General features: G+C 31.5%; 1 protein-coding gene across 1 annotated transcript; it reads left to right on the top strand.

The window, feature by feature from the left end:
• Positions 1–3,685: 3,685 nt before the first annotated feature.
• On the top strand, positions 3,686–16,759 carry LOC133200280 (snake venom 5'-nucleotidase-like). The gene is made up of 9 exons (XM_061336099.1): positions 3,686–4,124; positions 7,315–7,528; positions 7,664–7,846; positions 8,458–8,655; positions 11,447–11,575; positions 11,940–12,059; positions 13,013–13,168; positions 14,971–15,174; positions 15,996–16,759. The coding sequence occupies exons 1-9, from the start codon at positions 3,786–3,788 to the stop codon at positions 16,181–16,183; spliced, it is 1,731 nt and encodes a 576-aa protein (XP_061192083.1). The 5' UTR covers positions 3,686–3,785; the 3' UTR covers positions 16,184–16,759.
• The last annotated feature ends 3,563 nt before the right edge of the window (positions 16,760–20,322 follow it).

Here is a 20,322-nt window from a genome sequence, read left to right as displayed (position 1 = left end):
AGTTCATTTCCCAGAGAACTTTTTAACATTGTTGTTTATTTCTTAAATCTATAAACTGTAGAAATCTTTTGTACATCTCTTGTACTTTTAAGCAGTTCAACAGATCTATTAATCTTATGTTCAATTTCTTTGTCAGGCGTTTCCCCTTGAAGATTAGATATTGTGGCCTTTTTGGCTGGAATCAAGGATCCTAAGAACTTGTAACAGTCGAATTCAGATTCACCTTGTTTGAAAACGGGAAGTGTTCGTTCAAAAAGTTCAGGACACTTTTCAAATGGATATGACGTGGTTTGGTACATAGCTAGCTTTTTAGGATCAGCAATTTGCAAACAAAGTTGAGATTTACATTCTTCAATATCTCCAATGACTTTCTCAAGCTTTATTTTGTTGTCTCTTAAATAATCAAGATGTTCCATTTCCATAGCCTCGATTTGCATTTTTAGTTTCTTCACCGTCTCTTCAACTTTTTTCTGTAAAGTTAACCCAGCTTGTTCAACATCCTTTCGAATAGCTGCATATTTTGCTGGAACTGCAGAAATATTGTGTTCATTGTCACTTGCAAGTTTCATGTAAGTACTTTTGAATTTTATTTCAAACTTCTGAAGCTCTTCCTCTATCACGATTCTCTGAGACAAAAAACGATCTTCCATAGATGAGAAAGAATGTCCTTTATGTTGGGTAAGGGAGCAAACATAACAGATTGATGCAAAACAATTTTTGCAGAATAATTCGCAGATATTTCCAATATGTTTATCGCACAGTATTTTTGGTGATGATTTGCTTTCTTGGTACGAAAAAGCGAAATGGTAGGGATTTATTTTTTTGTGCTTTCCAAGGCATTTTTCACAGATATTTTTGCCGCAGCTACAAGAGAAATCCACATTGCTTTCCTCACAGATTTCACAAACAATGGCTGTTTGGCATTCTCGTGTCGCCTCCATTTTTTGACTCTAAGCTGCACAGCTAAATTTTAAATTGTATCAAGATAGAAAATATAAATACCTAGGCACCTTTAAGCATGACAGAAGGTTTCTACTTGCATACAGTGGTAATCTATCGATCTACATAACATACGTCATACAATCAATTGAAAGATGATCATTGGTCTTCTGCCTGTTAAAAACTAAGGTAATCAGGCTGGGTTCTAATAATAGAGTTGAATAGTTTATCTCAGCCGATCGATAAGTGTCATAGGCAGTTGAAAGAATATCTCTTTGTATTGCACACATAGTACTCCTGTGCACTGGATTATGTGCTAGCATTTAATGTTTTGGATATCATTCAAACAAATTTGCCGCAAATTTTGTCCTATAATATAAACACAATGTATTATAAGATATGTTTTTCAGATATATATAAACTAAGGACATTTCGGAAAGTAATGGTTTTCCGAAAAGGACGTCAATAGATAATAATTTATAATGCAGCTGTTCTAAATATTAATTTTGATAACGGTTTCGTTTGAAGGTTTTTTTTTTAAATAAAAGGTGCTTGCAATCTTGAAAAAAATTCTTTAGGCAAATAAATACTGATATACTGAATTATTCTATTAGAATATATATATGAAGTCAAACTGCCAGGTCAAACTGACATGGAGTGTACATTGTACCTACTACTGTGTCAGCCTTGATTCACTTTCTTGTCTCTCAAAGGCAGCTGTTAAAAGCAAGGCATATGCCGCTCTATGTGCGAGAGCATTTCTTTTTGACTGTTTTTAAGAGGTTATATTGCCCTTAAGTGTCAAATTCTTTTCAAGTATTAAAGAAACATATTATTCATTAGAAATATGTTTGACATGTTTTAAAAAAATGTTTTAAAAAATAGTTGTTGAGAAAGCTGATTTTAAACCTAAGTTTAAATTCGAACAAACCTTAAGAGTAGAAATCTTTAATTCCATTTAAATAAATTTAATAGGTTTTTTTCTTGAAACATTTGCAAACAAAAGACCATTAATGCAAAAATTATAATTTTTTATATGACAATATGATCAGTCGAAGAGTACTAAATGGTTGTAAAAAAAATATTTAAGACCTATTTTGTAAGGGGGATGAGGCACGTGTGATAATGGACTTTCTTGACATTTGCATAAGTAAGCCTTTATATTGTTTACTTTAACCAGTAATCAATTGATTGCAATGAAATTTTGTTTCCATGGTAACAGTCCTAATCCTTGACAAATTAGTATTTTTACCTTTTTTGATTCCTCACTATTGCTTTCTTCAGGGACACAGAATATCATTGATCATATGTGCAGAAATGTCACGACTTATTGCCTAAGCTGGTTAAAAAGAAACTATTATGAACCCATGTGTAACAGATCCAAATTAAGATTACAATTGAATGAAATCTTCAATTCATTAAAATGAGAACTGATTTTAATGCTTTCGTCTCATGCTTTTACATGAGAGAGCGAACATACCAAAAGGACAAAAAATGAAATAAGTTCTTGAAGAGGAATAAACACAGCGATGGATTGGTCATAATAGGATTTTACGTTATCATTTTTACATTGTAAACAAGGAATTGTACCTCAGATTGTAACGAATGCAAAGATTATTAGAATATATTTATTTGCTTAAAGTACGACTATTTTGAGCTGTGTAACCTAAAATTAAAAAGATGTTCCGAAAAAAGATTGTTTCTACAGGTATTACCATGGATATATTATTTTCAGCGATTCAGAAGAATCATTCAGGTTTTCCAGACTACATGCATTTTATGTATAATTATTTTTTAAATGTACAAAAATATGTCCCCTCATGATCATATTTTTATCTTCAAATTGAATGTCTGATTGATAATCTTAAGAATACACTTTGGTTTCAATGTTTACTTAGCAGTAAAGAAAAGATCAGCAATCATCTGTATTTAGTTTGAGACTTTTCACTACAACTGAGAGTCAGTTAACCAATTTATACGTATTAAAAAAAGTATTGAAATTTTTCAAAAAGGGGATATTTTCAAGAAAAGAAATGTTGTTATGCCTACAATTATACATGTAATAGGATATTTCATTATGTTTCCATAGTAACGAATATTTACCTATCTTTTTATTTTTACAATAATTAGACACCAATTTGTATTCTTCATGAAACATTTAAAAAATCGAGGAATGTTGTTTTATTTGTTGATGCTTACATTTTATTAAGACATAATTCGTTAAATATCTGGAGTGGTCTGTAATATTTGTCGACATTTAAACATAGCTTTATTACTTTAACAAATATGAAACAAATTTATTTTGTTAAAAATTCTAGATTACTTTATCGGGGGAGGGGTTGATAGCCTTGACTTAACGCATTGTTAAAAGGTTCAAAAATGATGTGGAAATTGTAAACTAAATAATGTAAAAAAAAAAAAAAAAAAAAAAAATAGCGAAATTCAATATTCCTTCATTAAACACCTGTTATATGAATTATTTCATTTTTATTTAAGATACATGTTTATGAAAATATAACGCTATAATTGCCACAAATTGCATGTCTGCACAATGTTTAATGTGTAATCATGATAAATTACATCATCGCTGGACTAAGAATCTGTGAAAACTAAATGAAATCAATATGCTATTATCGTTTGGTTTCACGCTCTATTGAGAACCCTGTACAAATACAAACTTCGGGATTGTGTTCAAAGTGTCCTCATGAGTAGATTACAGACAAGGTAAATTTTGTTTCGTATAATGACACACATCGCTGAGTTATGAGGAAGATAAATTGACGAAGTATCTCTGTTGACAGCAGGAACAAATTTGTCAGTGTCTGTCTTTTTCCATTTTATGCACTATGACTGGTTTAAATCTTTCCATTACTGGATTATTCTGTGTTTTATCTTGTTATGTGTCTCTGAACTGTTCAGCCTTTGACTTAACGCTTCTACACACAAATGATGTCCACGCGCGTGTACAAGAAATGAATGCTTATGGTGGACAATGCACGAGCTCCACTGATGATTGTTACGGTGGCGTGGCCAGAATGAAAACAAAAGTGCAGGAAATTAGAAACCAGTTCCCTAATACTTTATTATTGGACGCCGGGGACCAGTATCAAGGGACGCTGTGGTTTAATCACTATGGCGGAAACATTACTCAAACGACAATGAATGAACTCGGATATGAGGCAATGGTAATATATGCCAAAACAAAATATTCTTCGGAAATTAATCATAATATTGGTTTCAAGCATTTTTTTTTTCAATTATTTGCTGTTTGTTGGTAAACAGTAGAATGTATGATTTATTTATTATCGAACCCTGAAATAGGTCGCAAAAAAGAAGAATTGTTTTTTTTTAACGAAATAATAATCAAGGTATACTTTTCATATAACAGATAATGACAAATCTTATGACTAGTCTTATTTTATAATGTTTCATGGACTTGTGAAATCCCAGTTCTTTAATGAAACTTTCCGTTCAAATAACGTTTTATCATTATTCAGACATTTAAATTCTTTCTATCGATGAAACTCTACACTGGTACAGTTTAACAGAGAAAATATTAATTTCCTGAATATGTTTCCTATTACTACATAAATAGAACATGTTTAATGCATAAACTTAGCTTAAATTTTGATTGTTTCTTTGAACTTTTTTCCATCTAATTGACTATAGATTATTTTAAGATATTTTTCCACAACTTATTTATTATACACTCTTATTTTTATGTGCATTTTTCTATTGTATTTACTCTATAATTTTGGATGTACGTTTCAGAAATGATTATACATTGATTCATAAGGTTTGAACATTGGTATCTTAATTTGTACAAAAAACAACTTGAGGAAAAGTACACCCCACCAACAATGAATCCATTTACTACAGATCAACAACCTTAATGAACTTCAATTTTGTCCTACTTTCCACTCTTTTTTATCAGGCTGATAAAATCTTTAAAACCTTAAAATCGTGACAGTGAATGAGAGTAATAAAATAAAATGGAAAATCGTTAGAGATCAGGTCAACAACACAAGAAACAAAATATGTTTTAAGTAAATATTAAGAAATGGTTTTGATCTATTTCATATTACCCTGCTGCTAAACATAAACTTCAAGCTAAAACAAATTAAAAATTCGCATTTATGATAATGATGCTCGGATATCAAACTGACAGCTAAAAATTAAATGGCATGCATTTACCTGGTAAGCGTATGTCTTAATGACCATATATTTGAATGACAAACTAACAACTACATTGTTTGACAAACAAAGTGACCGGAACTTTTCCATCCTGAACTTTCCCTATTTATGTTGTGATACATGTATTCCATTCGAATATTTCGTAAAATAACAATGATCAATTCATTCGGATATGCATATTTTCTTTACGTCTCCCTACTTATTGGATTTGCAAAAACATGCCAAGAGTAGTAAGGCCAATTTTAATAATACAATAATAAAAAAAATAATAATAAAACAAGGCAGGCTACTGAAAAATAGATTGATATTACAGGACTTTCTATATTTCGTTAAATCTAGTATTTCGCAAATTCGTTGGTCGTTATGATAACCCTAATTGCAAATACAATAGTTGGGGTTTTTGACTAACATGTTTCGTACAAATTATAAGGTCAGTGTTTTATATTAATTTTGACTACGGGATACCCTTTTTATCAGAACAATGCTGAGGGCTCATGGCGGTACATGTACAACTGTTGATAGCTATACAGGGGATGCTTACTCCTTCTCAGTACCTGGTCCAATTCTGGTGTTAATAGGGATCAGATTTTTTTTCTGTTCACTTTTTTTTTTACGAGATATGAGATCGATTACAGTCCGTTACAATTACTCAGTTTACTGAGTACCCAGGTTACCCAGGTTAAAGTTTTTTGTTATCTTTATTATGATCAAGTATTTAGATTCAACCTTTCCATACCCATCTTATTTTTTGATTGAAATCATACACACTCCACACAAACACACACACAGAGGAAGAGAGGTATCGGTCGTTTGTTTTAATGTTGTTTTTTGTCCTGTTTGAGATATTTCACTCATATAAAGACGTCACCATATAATGGTAAAGGTCTTCAAATTTAGACCTTTACTCGGCACTCAGGGCAATTGAGCAGAGAAGGATCTTTATCATGTCAACCTGCAGTGCCAGTGAACCTCGGTCTTTTCAGGTATCATCCGAGAAACCCACAACTTTCACTTCGAAGTACCGAGCCCTAGGTGAAGGAACAGTTGCTACATATTTTTATCGACTTAGGTAAGCCGCCGCCAGGGTTCGAACCCATGACCCTCCAACCACGGAGCGAGCGCTCTACCGACTGAGCTACCGTGAGGGTGGGAGAGAGGGAACAAGTATGGAAGCGTTATTTATTACAGGAGCAATGATTGCTGATCTAAAGGATTTTTCAATATCTCTGCATTTAAGCAAACTTAAAGTATGTGGTGCTTTGTTTTTATTTTGAAATTTCAAGAAACAGACTTGTTTACTAACAATGATGCTAACAATTGTATTATAGGAAATGAAATTGATTACATCACACTTAACATGATTTCAATTGTGACCCCTGAATAATGACGATTATTTCCTGTACATGCTGTTAAACTGACATTGGCATGTGAATAATTTTTACACATGTACTATGCAAACAAAGTCAACAATCAAATTAAAATTCAAAGTCAATTTGTTTAAAAAAAGATATATGATGAAAGTGTACATGTATTGAAATTAAAAAGTTCGGCCTGAAAATTAAGATTCAGTATAGTTACATGTCAAATAATTTATGTCAAAAGTGAGAAAAGTAGATTGCTCTCCTGAAAAGAATTAAATTGTATGTTGTTTTTAAGATGACCTGTACCTTTGTGTCATTGAATTGAAATGAAATTGAATTATTCACCCCTTTTAATTTGAACTTTTACCAGAATGTACCTTTTATTTTGTTTTATAAGTAAAATTCAACCTATTGGTTCCATCCAAAAATGAATCAGATTCAATAGTACAATAAATTAAGAAGAATACTCTCATTTTAAAATGTAATTCTTTAAAAAAAAAATACACAGGACGAACCTACACCATTCAGTCAACTGAATGGTCACTGAAAGGCCAGGAAAATTCACTGAATGACAGAGCTCTGCGATTTAGTCACCCTTCTGTAGATATTCAACAGGGTTTCATCCTGTGACGAAAGTTTACATGTACTTTTAAACGGTTAACTCTAAATTCACAAGATAAAATTAGGAGTTATTATATCTATTTTTAGGAATGCATTAGACTAAAAAAAAACTTAATTTTATTTAAAGTGAACGATCTGAATAAGAGGATATTATATATAGATAATAACACACTAAATATAACAAACTTTTCCTTTTTAGGCATTAGGAAATCATGAGTTCGACCGCAAAATCGAGGGTCTTCTGCTATTTTTAAAAAATGTTAATTTCCCTGTTTTAAGTGCTAACATCAATACCTCACAAGAACCCTCCATCGCTCCTTACATAAGCAAAAGTAGCATCATTCAGGTTGGTGGGCAACAAATTGGAATTGTGGGATACACGACAAAGGATACACCCATTATATCATCTCCGGGTAAGAATTATAGTTAACCAAAGAAAAAAATTATTTTATTTAAATAGAGTAAGCACAACTCCTTCTTAATCAGTTGAATCTTTATTTCATAATTTCATAGAAGATTTGAAATAATGTTTGAATCACTATTTACAGGTTCCTTGAATTTTTATGACGAAGTTGAGTCTGTACGCAGTGAAGTACAAAAACTCACAGGACAGGGAGTCAACAAGATTATAGCGCTTGGTCATGCAGGATTTGAAGTGGATAAGAGAATAGCGGAGATAGCTAGTGTGGATATAGTAATTGGTGGACATACTAATACATTCCTATACTCAGGTTATATATTACACTGTTTATTGATAGGAAGCTGATTTAGGTGTGGTCATCGCTTGACATAATTACATATCTGTATTCTCTGATTATACATTGACAATGACAACGAATTTATGCTCATAAACTGACATTAAGTACAGTGTAGAGACAGATTACATGTACAAATATAATTAAACATATGTGCATTCGTGAAACAGAAAAAAGCACGAAGTCAAAATCTAACAATTAGCTAACTAGGAGAGACAACAGTCTCAAAGATCATTTTTATAAATTTACAAATTTTTCTTTCATTTTAACAGTATTGTTGTATTAAAAAGTTGATCAAACTTATACACATTTGGACTCTTAAATGAATAAAACTTGTAAATGTTCATTCGTTGACATATAGTGCATGTAATCATTTCCATACACTGTACTTATGTTCTATATTGCATTATTTATTAATAATTGAATGGTTTAAATATCATAGAAGAATCATTCAGCGCATTTTCTTAATTCAGCTTACAAGTTCTTTCGGGTTAACATTAAACACCAAGGATTTTGCAAAAGCTTTGTTTTGCAGTGATAAATATCAAATGAGTATCAATAAACACCATGTTTTCTTTTAAATGAAGGTTCTCCTCCCTCTGTTGAAAAGCCCGCAGGGGAGTATCCACATGTGGTACAGAAATCTGGCGGAGAACAAACTCTAGTAGTCCAAGATTATGCATTTGGAAAGTACCTGGGATTTTTGCAAGTTGAATTTGATAACAGTGGGAAAATAATAAATTATGGAGGAAATCCAATTTTACTTAACAAGTCCATAACAGAAAGTAAGTTCAGCTTTAGAAAAGTGCAAGAGGATACATACTTCTCCCTATTTGATAGAAATTATTTTACACTAATCCTCGTATTTTTTCTCGTAAGAGCCATATTTTGTTCAAAAATATATTGAATTACATTTTGTGACATAATTTCTTTTCTTTAGAAACATTGCCTTACTTTGAATTTAACCGACTCTGACATTAATAATTTTTTGACGTATCCACTTACATATCACAAACAAGATTTGTATAAAAAAAATGTATGCCGTTCTTTCCTCTTTTTAATTTTAACTCAGCTGCATGTCACGCAATCTGTTAGAAATGATAGATATATCAAAAAACGATATCCTCTAATCCTAAAGCTAAGTCTAAATTGCACGTTGAAAGATGAATTTTAAAACGAGTTATATGCTTGGTTACCAGTTTTCTATAACATATTATGCAAGGGAAATTGAAATATGAAACTTATTTCTACAAACATTTACATTTTTGGACCATTACCAAATTCCACCAAACATGCATTTTCGCCTCTACCCTGCCAAAAGTTGGAAGAGAATACTGAAGAAAAATCCATAGAATATGAACATATAAATTTGAAAAGTATTTATTGATTTTCAGGAAATTAATTTAGAAATTTACTTAGATTTATCTAGCAAATTTTCACGACACCTTATTTTCGGAAGATGGGTATTGAGTATTTATATGCAGACAAAAATCTTTCAATTTACCGACTTTTTTATTTAAATACTTCCGTACTAATGGACTTTAATTCTCGGAATCCTCGGATAACTTGGCATAGGTTTATTAAAAACAAAACGCATAAGCTCTAGACCATCGAAATGATACCCACGACATATTAAATGTACTCTGAACAAATATCCATTTGTAACAAAAATCACTCAAAAATGTAGCAGTAAGTTAATACTTGTAGACATTGAATGAATCTAAATTTAATTAAAGCTGTGCAGCAATGCTAAGGCTTGATAATGAAGTCGAATACTAACTCATACGGAAATGTTTACTTCGACATCATGCGAAAATAACCTCTAAAAATAGCAGAAATTGAAACAATTAGCAATTTTAAACCGGTATAAAAGTGTTAAACTACATCAAGATTTACCACTAAATTCATACCAGCTATAAACAAGTAACTGATCGCTATGCATCTGCCATGACTTCATCATGGTATTATTTGACGCATTGTATGTACGGTACAAGTGATAGGGGTATTTTTCACAGTGAAACATGCACTTTGTCATTACGTAAAATATTGTTTTAAAGGTCCATTAACTTAAATGCGTATGTTTTGCTTAATGTCACTATTTAATTAATACCGAAAGACTGGATTGATTGATTGATTGATTGACATGTTTAACATAGAATAGGCAGTATTCCAGTTAAATTTCGGTGGTTAGAGTGTATGAATTTATTCCACCGTGTTTTTTTTTTTTTTTTTTTTTTTTTTTGGTACCGAAAAATCGATAACAATTTACACCAAGACCAAAATATTTTTAATGAGCAAAATATATCAAGTAATAAAACTATATGTATGTCTGGATAATGCATTATGATAAAAATAAGGATAATGTTGCTAAATAGAAATAATATATTGAAGTTTGAAATATAAACTTGTTGATTTCTCTAGTTCGATTTGCCTCTGAAAATTTCCTAAATTCCACCCATTTCTTATATAATGTTAGACAAAAATTAATGATGGGAAGTCAACTCTTAATTTAATCATATTTCCCTTATTTTTCTGGTTTTAAAAATATATTAGGTCAGAGGTCATTTTTAGATATGTTGTAAATCTCATTCTTAATACTTGGTAAAGGTCATGCATATTTCGACCTAAGCCACATTACTTGAAATTTTAAGTAATAAAATGCTTTTTATCTTTTAAGCAACAGCAATTTCTAGACATCACAAGATATGTAGAAAATATCAATTAAATATGGATTTTGAACAAGGTTATGTCCTTGCGATATTGGAATTTGTATACGATCTCAATGCAGTACATATTTTATGCATGTATTACGAGACTATCAAATAAAGTAACCATACTAAATTTATTTCAGAGTGGGAAAAATTTGTTATTTCAATTCATATTAAATTAGTATGATCATATATAATAGCTTTACAAGAATAAATTCAGTTAAAAAGATATATATGTGTACGTTTATATTCAGTTGATTTCTTCGTAGTAAGCTCTAACTGTGCCCGTGGCTATTCAATGTATAAACATTCATTAATAAATAAATAAATAAATAGGTCTTCTTTCCTAAAACATCCATCGTCAATCAATCCATCTCAGTATTTAGTCACACTAATGTCAACTGCGAATTAAATTTCTCGAATATATGGTTAAAGAGCTCTTAAATTGACACTAAAAAATCTACAAGGTAAAGTTTGTTTTTATAATAATATATCTATAACTTATGATATCCGTTGTACGTAATTTGTAAGTGCATAGTTTTTCTATGAAACAGCAAATGATTATGGTTTGAAGGTTGACATTCTTAGTCTCCATGAACAGATTTTCAGCTAGTTGTCAGCACATCACATTCAGTCTTGCAAACCAATTAAAAAAACAAACAAACAAACAAACAAACAAACAAAACAAAACAATACTTCAAACCAAACAGATACTTTGTTCTCTAGTGCACAAAAATTGTCAATAAATATTTTCTCAAGCGTTATTAGGGTATATGGATTAATGGTTCTTTTAAAAAGTAGCCTTAAAAGTTCAGTATTTATCTACCTCACAAATAATTTAATATTCAATTACATTTTTTTTTTAAAGATTCCGACCTGAAAGGCAAGATAGGTGTTTTGTACAGCGCCATAGAAAAATCTGCCAAGAGAGTAGTGGGTCGGACGCTGGTCACTTTGGAGGGAGAGACTCCGTGTCGCCTGAGAGAGTGCAACATGGGTATATCAGATTCTATCCTTTAATCAGTTATACGAAGATAAGATGTACACTCTTTATTAAACCTACAATTTAAAATCAAAAGAACTTAATTGTTGCCTAAGAGTAATATCTTTATAAGAGTGCAATATGATCAAGTTTCAGGTGGAGAAGACATTCTCACACGTATATATTTTAATCAGACTTTTTTAATTGAAATTATAGGCAAGCAATTGTCTAAACAGAAATTTCACAAGAAAATAAAACAAGTAATTTGAAGTCAAAAAATATGTAAAAACATAAACTTTTTTTTTTAAATGGATAAATTACTGCACAGTCTGTTAACTGCAGCTGCTACTCTTACAACTACCGACTGTATATTTCAAAGGTAACGCTATCGCTGACGGTCTTGTATACCACAACTTGAAGGATGCTGATGACGTCAATGGTACTCGTGTTTACATTTCTCTGGTAAATGCAGGATCCATCCGGGCGACTTTTTCCAGAGGTAAAGACAAATATACTTCTTAGTCTTTAACTTGTTTTTGTAGATATAATTCAGTGTAGGTATATTTATTTATATCAGTATCTCATCAGCTGTTGAAAAAATCGTAATTTAAATACTGCATGTTCAGCTATTTTTAACGTACTTCATAAACACATAATCATCATCTTCTAATGCTATATTTACCAAATGTCAATCTCCCAAAACCTTTTTGAACGTTTTTAAAGCATTTTAATAAGATGTAAATACTGAACGTCGAAATCTTATCGAAAAGAAACCCAGACACCTACTGTAATATTCCCCTACTTAACGTTTTTTTTTGGTCTGACTTACTAACATTGCGTATTAGTATTTCTTTCCCAAAGCCACATGTGTAATTGAATTTCATTTGATAAACCTTCATGAAAACTGGTGAAACCTCGTTATGAAGGTGTATCCTTAAATTTTTAATGTCATGCTTATAATTGACCTGAGATAGTCAAATCTAAATTTAAAGAACTATTTATTTGTAGTTAGGCTTTGATAGATTTATATACACAAACTTGATTGCTTTGCAAAATTTTCAATTAGGGTTAACTAAATCCATATCATTTCTATATTGGAATAGTTAGCTCACATCTGAAAATGAACTCTAGAAATTCATTTACTGTCGGTCCCGAATTTTCAGATTTATTATGTGAATTTAAAAGACTATGAAAACTGTTTAGTTTATCTGCATATTACAATTGTCTAACGGATGTAGCCCAATGCTGGAAAAGTTGTTTTAATGCTCAAAATTGGATTTTTACGAAAATTTAAAAAAAGGAAATGTTCGACTCGTTGACAACTTAAGTATTCAACACATCCATGTCAATGTTTAAAAACACAGTTTCACTGATTTTTGCATTACAAAGAAAACCCTGCTACGTTCACTCGGTCAGTGTGCTTTTACTAACTTTACTTTATGTCATTCTAAGGACAGATATTGATGGGGAACATATTTGAAGCACAGCCTTTTCGCAATACTCTGGAAACCATTCTTCTTCAGGGAAAATATTTACGTGCAACTTTGGAGCACAGTGCTTCTTTGCATAGCGTGGCGGATCCAGACGGGGGATTTCTACAAGTTTCTGGTAAAAAAAAAAATATGTATACTATAAAACATGTAATCTGTGGGGAACATATTTTTCTTTTCAACATAGTCCTTAAAATGTAGATTGTCTGCCTTTGATGCTTGCAATCTATATGTTTTCATTTTATATATTAACCTTTATATATATATATATATAAGTTAAAGAGTGTGAATATTTCGCCATTCTTCAAGTAAAATGTCAGAACCGTAATATTCAGCAAAAATGGACAACAGCAGCAATGATGCTTTTTGCAGTATTATAAAATATCTACATAAATAATGTAGGCACATTGGAAGATAATTATGATTACAGGTCGTCTAGCATACAGGATAATGCAGCTGTATTATAATAAAGATTGAATCTGATTACATTGAATTAAATTTCATTTTAGAAGACAGTATGTCTAGATTACGAACAATAAGTGCGTCTCCTTATGAGTGAAAAATTCTCGAGAGGGACGTTAAACAACATACAAACAAACAAAACAAACGAACAGTAAGTTTTCCTAGTCGTTGATTACTTTTACCACCGCTATGCAACGATGATTTTGTTTTTTCCCGGGGGGGGGGGGGATCACTGCATGAGTTACAGAGTCTGGAAATGTTATATTACTTAAATGTGATATTGGGTAAGGGGATTAGACTCTTAATAACTTTGCATGATTCAGGAAGGACATTTCTTTAAGCATTTTTCCAATTTGTATAAGGTTAAGCAGCTGAAAAACGCCTTGATATTCAATGGGTTAGAAAACAATTGCTGACCTTTAAACTGTCAATCTAAATAAATCTAAAATATATACATTCTTAGTATGTGAAACAATCCACGGGTATAATACACCTTGTCATTGGTCATCTACAAACTTTTTTGATAAACATTCCTCTTATACACACAAGTACCATGAAATTGATATCAAAAAGATGCTTGAGTTTTTTATTGCCAATATCTAACTAATCCTTGGACACAAGTTTTTCCAACAATCTTTTGGAATTTCTTTTGCTACTATAAGGGTGCCCCGTTCTTTGCAGACCTGTTTTTGTATCAAAATGAAAGAGAGTTTATTCAAAAACTTTTATATGAAAAGAAGAAAGCTCCAGCATTGGACTTTCATTCGGTATTTTGATGTATCGAAGACTTTCTTCATTTTCATATTTACGTTGATTCTATATACCCCATTGATCTCGACATAAGACACTACAGAGTCTGACAGATCTGTTTCAGATTCTGAAGTTTTACTATGGCAGACTAAAGATAAACATGATAAATTCAGTTTTTTTCGTCAACTTCCCTTATTCGTGTATCAATATTCCACTATCACCTGCATATGAAGTTTATGTCTCTCAGTTGATTCGATTAGCAAGAACATGTTCTTCCCTTTGACCTTGACCTTAGAGGTTGACCTACTTTTGAAAAACTTTAACCTTGGTCACAACTTACGAACGGTTGGTGCTAGGGTTTTCTTATTTCACAGGTGTTTTCCTTGTGATAATTATTTTTTATCTTTTGACTTTGACCTTTACCTTGGATTTTTGATTCCATTTAAGAAACTTCGCCATAAGCTGTCATACGGGGTCATAAGTATTTCACAAACATATTTTCTTTTTGTCTGTTAACCCGTTGATAACAAGGGGCATAAGGTAAGTGTGACTGATGGACAGGGGATGCTCACTTCTGCATTGCATCTCATCCTACCTCTGTTTTTAGAGGTCCATGTTTGCTCTGCTCACATTTTGAATATTTGGTTAAATGGAGTTCGAGTCTTATTCCTGTCCTTTATCTTCATGTATTTAATATATATTTTGCAGGATTACGGGTGAAATACAACCTAAATAGACCGGTAAACCAAAGAGTTGTAGATGTTAAAGTTATATGTGCAGACTGCAATGTTCCAAAATATGAACCATTGGACAACAGTAAAATGTATGGGGTAATTTTGTCCAATTTTATCCTATCTGGCGGTGATGGTTATACCGTTCTCAGGGACAACGCTCGGCAAGACCACGTAGTTGGTAAGTAATAATTTAAGTAATAAAGGTTTATAATTATATAAAATCATATTACATGGATCACATTGGAATACATATTTTTTTCAATGAAGACAATTTTGGTATTTTCATGTTTTTTTTTTTCATTATGTGAAAAAAATATAGGGTGAACATAATAGAAGTGTTATTTTACAGGGTGAAAATAGCAACTGGACTTTATTTTCTGTCTTTTATGCTAAATTAGTACATTTATATTGCAAACGTTAAAAGTTCTTTAATAAGATAAATTTAAGTTGTCAATTTTTTTTAAAACTAATTTACTATTTTATCTCTTACATTATTCTAATCGAATATGCATTATTGTTTTAAACTTCAATTAAAAGACGGTTAACAAGTTCATAGGAAAATCCAAGGAATAACAGATCATAATTCAACACTCATGAGACAGGATATTCGTCATATTTTCTCTTGAAAATATAAATCACTATTTTCAATCACTCTTGAAAAAATAAAATATTTCGTATAATAGTATATTAAATCCTGTTGTGTTCCTATGTTATATCAATATATGTTATATCATATAACTAGCCAGGCAAAAAACTCGCTTTATCCATGATCAATGTCAGTTGGAGAGATATAAGGAACCAAAGTAACTCCAGAAAATTTTAGCCACTTTGTCCCCTCATAAAAAATAACCATTTTGATACTGAATGAAACAAACCTGTTCTAAACAGGCATGTTTCAAAGAGCACTGTTCACACAAAATAGCATAACATGCATTAATATATTAATTTAACCATTGATAAAACTTGTAATGATATTAAAGTTAAAAAAAAATTCTGCAGGAAACTTGGACACAGATGCATTTGCTGCCTACGTTACGGACATGTCGCCATTATATACCGCCATGGAAGGCAGAATAGAGTTTGTGGACGAAAACTATCCATGCAGTACCAGCGGTGGCCTTGCAATCATAAAGACTAATTACCACACTATAGTATTGTTTCTGTTGATTATGTTGTATCATTTGTAATTGACTAGAATGTCATGTTTTGTAAAAAAAAAAATTACTAGTTTACATTTTAACGTAAATAATTGCGGACGTTCATACTTTGATTTATATGTTTACAATGTACATGTATTTAAATTTACATGTATTCCAATTTCTAATGTCCTTATTCTTACTCCTGGTCGCCTGTGTGGCGCAGTGGTTAGAGAGTTTGCTCTAGAGTCGCGGAGTAAGGAGTTGATCCTTCTGTCGCTAGTTGAAAATTATGAGTCGTGTAAACCGGTCCTTCGGATGAGACCGTATAAACCGAGGTCATGTGTCGCAGTAGGTGCTGGTACGAAAAAGCTCCTTCACTGTTCAATGGCACTGATTCCCGAGTATAGGTCTAAATTTGCAGCCCTCCACCGGCAAGTGGTGGCGTCTCCACATGAGTGAAAAAATTCTTGAGAGGGACGTTAAACAACAAACAAAATTCTTATTTCTGTGTTATCAACCTATGTACATACACATAGATTTAATGCTTCATGTTTTTTTTTCTATCTGTTTATGCCATATTTTGTGTGTGATAAGATTTTTTTTAAAATGACTGTACTTTTTGTTTAAATCAAGATTGCTAAGTTCACATATTTCTTGTTTGAGAACTTTTAGAAAAGTTAATGAACTTGGTGAGGTTATTTCTTTGTATGTACACGTTAATGTTGGATATACTTTTGCATAATTCATAGGATGCTGTCGGTGAACTGTTGATTTATTATTTGTTTAGAGAAGGAACACTGAGTGCAATACTCGCAATGTTCAAAGAGTCATTATTACATGTAGCTAAAGTTTAAAACTTTGTAATGTACGAAGATTGTTCTGTAAAATTGTGGACAAGTTGTCTAGAGTGAGATAAACGACATTGTGTTCTAAAATTTTTACTACCTTTTTGTACTTTTTTTCAGCAATATAAATATCTAATTTTAAATATGAATATGCTCAAATAAACAAAATATTAAATTTTGTGTTATGAATGGTATCACCCTACTGCGAACGGATGTCAAAGTGTGTAAACCAACGCCACCTTTCATCCCTGTTAAAAAAAAAACTAATGAAATTCTTGAATGTCAAAGATGCATCAATGGAATTCCCCTTTATTCCTCCATAAATAGGCGAAGAACCAATCTCGCACACACACGTGACTTTCTGACTATTTTTAAGTGGTAAGTCATGGATATAACTCCCACTATATTCATTTAATTAAGCAATCTTTTTTTTTTTTTTTTTTTTTTTTTTTTTTTTTTTTTTTTGATGTTCTGCATTGATAGCGTCTTGCACTGTTTCCTTGAAAAAGTCGTATGTTATCCTCTACCCGATGACTTTCGCAGAAGGCTTCTCTTTAAAAAACACCCACTCCACTTATATATTAAACATAACAAAGATTTAGTGATATTTAAAAAAAAATTATCTTTTGTTATCATTTAAAGTATCTAACGGCGTCATTACTTATATAATCTTCATCAAGCTGAACTGCTCTTCTTTGCACCGTAACATCATCAAACATGGCTGTTTTTCGTGCATAGTTTTAACATTTTTTCCATTCAAGGTGGTCGGGAAACTGCCGAAAATTAAGTACATGCCTTGAAGTCTACCAAATGACATTGGTAAAGATGGTGACTTCAAAATATTATAATATTTACCCGACCCTTTTCCACTTAATACTTTCATTTAAAAATAATAATCGGGTATTCTCTGATGAATCCCTTTTTTTATTGGCGTGCCACAGGACTATATACTGTGCATAGTCAAGTTTACATAGTTTTCCTAACGTTTATCTATATTTTATTTGAAGAAAAAATGTCCACGAATTTACCATATAACCCTTGTATGAGAATTTTTTGTACTGATGCTAGATGCGTAACAATCAATGAAATCAAATCACCTATTGAATGTTACGTTACACATTGTATATAAAACTTGTTTTCTTGAGTTTTAAGAAAGCATAAACCTGCAGTATTCAGTTTCAGTGTTTTGCTGATACTGTCATAAATTTGATTCCAGTGATCGAAAATAAACAAACATCAAGCGAATAGAAACCTTTCAATTCAGATTGAATAATGAAGAGAGCTGTTGGCAAATGTCCAAAATAAAAGTCGATTTGATATGCAAGAACATGTTCTACTCATGTGTATTTTAAAAAGAAAACAAAAGGGGGGGGGGGGTAGGCGACAGGCGACTGAAAAAACGGGATTATTGATACAAGGGTATCAACATTCCCATTGGAAGTCAACATTTTGCATATTTTATACTAATGACTTTGTTTTCAAATTCAATCTATAGTTTGGTCTAATGTTGACTAGAGTCTTTCATACAAATTGTTAGGTCATCATTTCCCCCCGCGAATTGTTTACGGATTTCCCTTTTATCCGATGATGTTTAGAGGTACATGTAGGATGTAACCGGTCAACTGGGGATGTTTGCTCCTCCATGGCACTAGATTCCACCTCTGTTTTTGGCAGTACGTGTTTGCTTTGCATAATATTTTGACCTCTCGTTATCATCAAATTTCATTGACAAAAGCTACAATATTGGTACAATTTGTATAACGTTTGCAAAAACATTAAAATTATAACAACATTTTCAGTATGTTGCTGTTTCATAATATATTTCACACATCTAAATGGGCATAATCTGAATATCAAGCACGATACCAAAAATACCAAAATACCTTAGAAATCATATTAATCTAAAATTATGATATTGCAAAATATCGGGAAATTATAATACCATGAAGTCACTGATGATGTAATCAGTGATGTCATAATTTCAGCTGTTCTCAAAATGGAGTGCAACTAGCAAAAAAATTGATTTTTGTAAACTTTTATTATAAGCACGACATCCGAAATATTGTACAGGTATGATGAAGAAAAATATCCAGACCAGAAAGCCCTGTCTTGTTTTCATTTATTAAGGATAATTAAGAACAAAACATAATGTAAAGATGAAAGACAGTTAAATCCCCCCAAATGAGAACATTGTCAAATTGAAGTCAATCATTGAGAAAACCTTAAGAAAGTCAGTTAGATTTGAGTTTATGGAAATGGATTGTGACAATGTAATTGTATCAAGTATATTTAGAAATCTTCGATTTGAATTGAGTGTGTCTGTATACAAAATTTCAGCATTGCGGCATTTTAAGCCAACGGACATTCAGCGTAGGTTAAGTTTGCAAAAATGATTGAAAGAGCGAAAGAGGTGGACGTCAGCATATACGGGTAGTTCTGAAATGACACATGTATTTAAATGCATCTTTAAATAAAAAAAATAAATGGACCTTTAAATAAAACAAATAAATATGCACTTTGGGGGTTCTAAAAAGCTAGATATAAAACAAGGAATTTGTCAATTATCCTGTGAAACGTACGAAGCAGTAGTCAATAATTTCTGAACACAATTCTCTATAAGGAAAACACTTGGAGTATAACATTTTAGGAAATCGTTGTCATAGAAACTGAATTGGAGAATGTTGCATACTTCTGACTTAAAATAAAAATTTTGAATATCTGCTGATTAAACTGATACCTGGTTTATAAAATGTATATGTTGCTTTTGTTGTAATCTTTCTTTTTGCCTTTAGATGTATGACATATATTGTGAAACACCCTGTATTACACAAACATAAAATTTTTTAGACATTCAAAGTTTATATTTTAACTTAAGTCCGTTCTCAATTTATGATCTTCTATCTAGATTGTATAGGATGCTTCATTTTAAAATTTGGAATCCGCGAGAAAGAGAGAATGTATAATAAAATTAAAATCATAATATCTCCTAAAGAGAAAAATGCAAAAGTTTTTTTCACATACAAATACTGGCATATGTTCTGTCATGGATGAAGGTTCTTAAGGTATTGGGGACTGGACTGAATTCATGCAGCACTGCAATCTGTGCAAATGCACTGTGTCTGTCCGTATCCACAGATGCACCCAAACAGGTCTGTTCAGCCTTTTTCTATTTTAAGTAGTGAAAATGTCAGGGTAATGCTATTACTACTGCACTTGTGACTTTTTCCATATCTAAAACTGAAATTTCAGGCAAGCTTCAACTTGTGATACTTACAGTCAAACAATTATATTATGGGTTTTTTAATTCATCGTAAAATATAAATACATTGTATTGATTTTTTT

This window comes from Saccostrea echinata, unplaced genomic scaffold, assembly GCF_033153115.1.
Source record: "Saccostrea echinata isolate AGI-Se365-2 ecotype Australia unplaced genomic scaffold, CSIRO_AGI_Sech_v1 ptg000038l, whole genome shotgun sequence".
Classification (NCBI taxonomy): Eukaryota; Metazoa; Mollusca; class Bivalvia; order Ostreida; family Ostreidae; genus Saccostrea; species Saccostrea echinata.
The sequence above is the reverse complement of the archived record's forward strand: the minus strand, read 5'-3'. Positions and strand labels throughout refer to the sequence as shown.

Coding starts and splice junctions, on each gene's coding strand:
- LOC133200280 (XM_061336099.1), top strand. CDS start 3,786: ATGACTGGTTTAAATCTTTCCATTACTGGATTATTCTGTGTTTTATCT. Junction 8,656..11,446: donor TAACAAGTCCATAACAGAAA/GTAAGTTCAGCT, acceptor TTTTTTTTAAAG/ATTCCGACCTGAAAGGCAAG. Junction 15,175..15,995: donor TCGGCAAGACCACGTAGTTG/GTAAGTAATAAT, acceptor AAAATTCTGCAG/GAAACTTGGACACAGATGCA.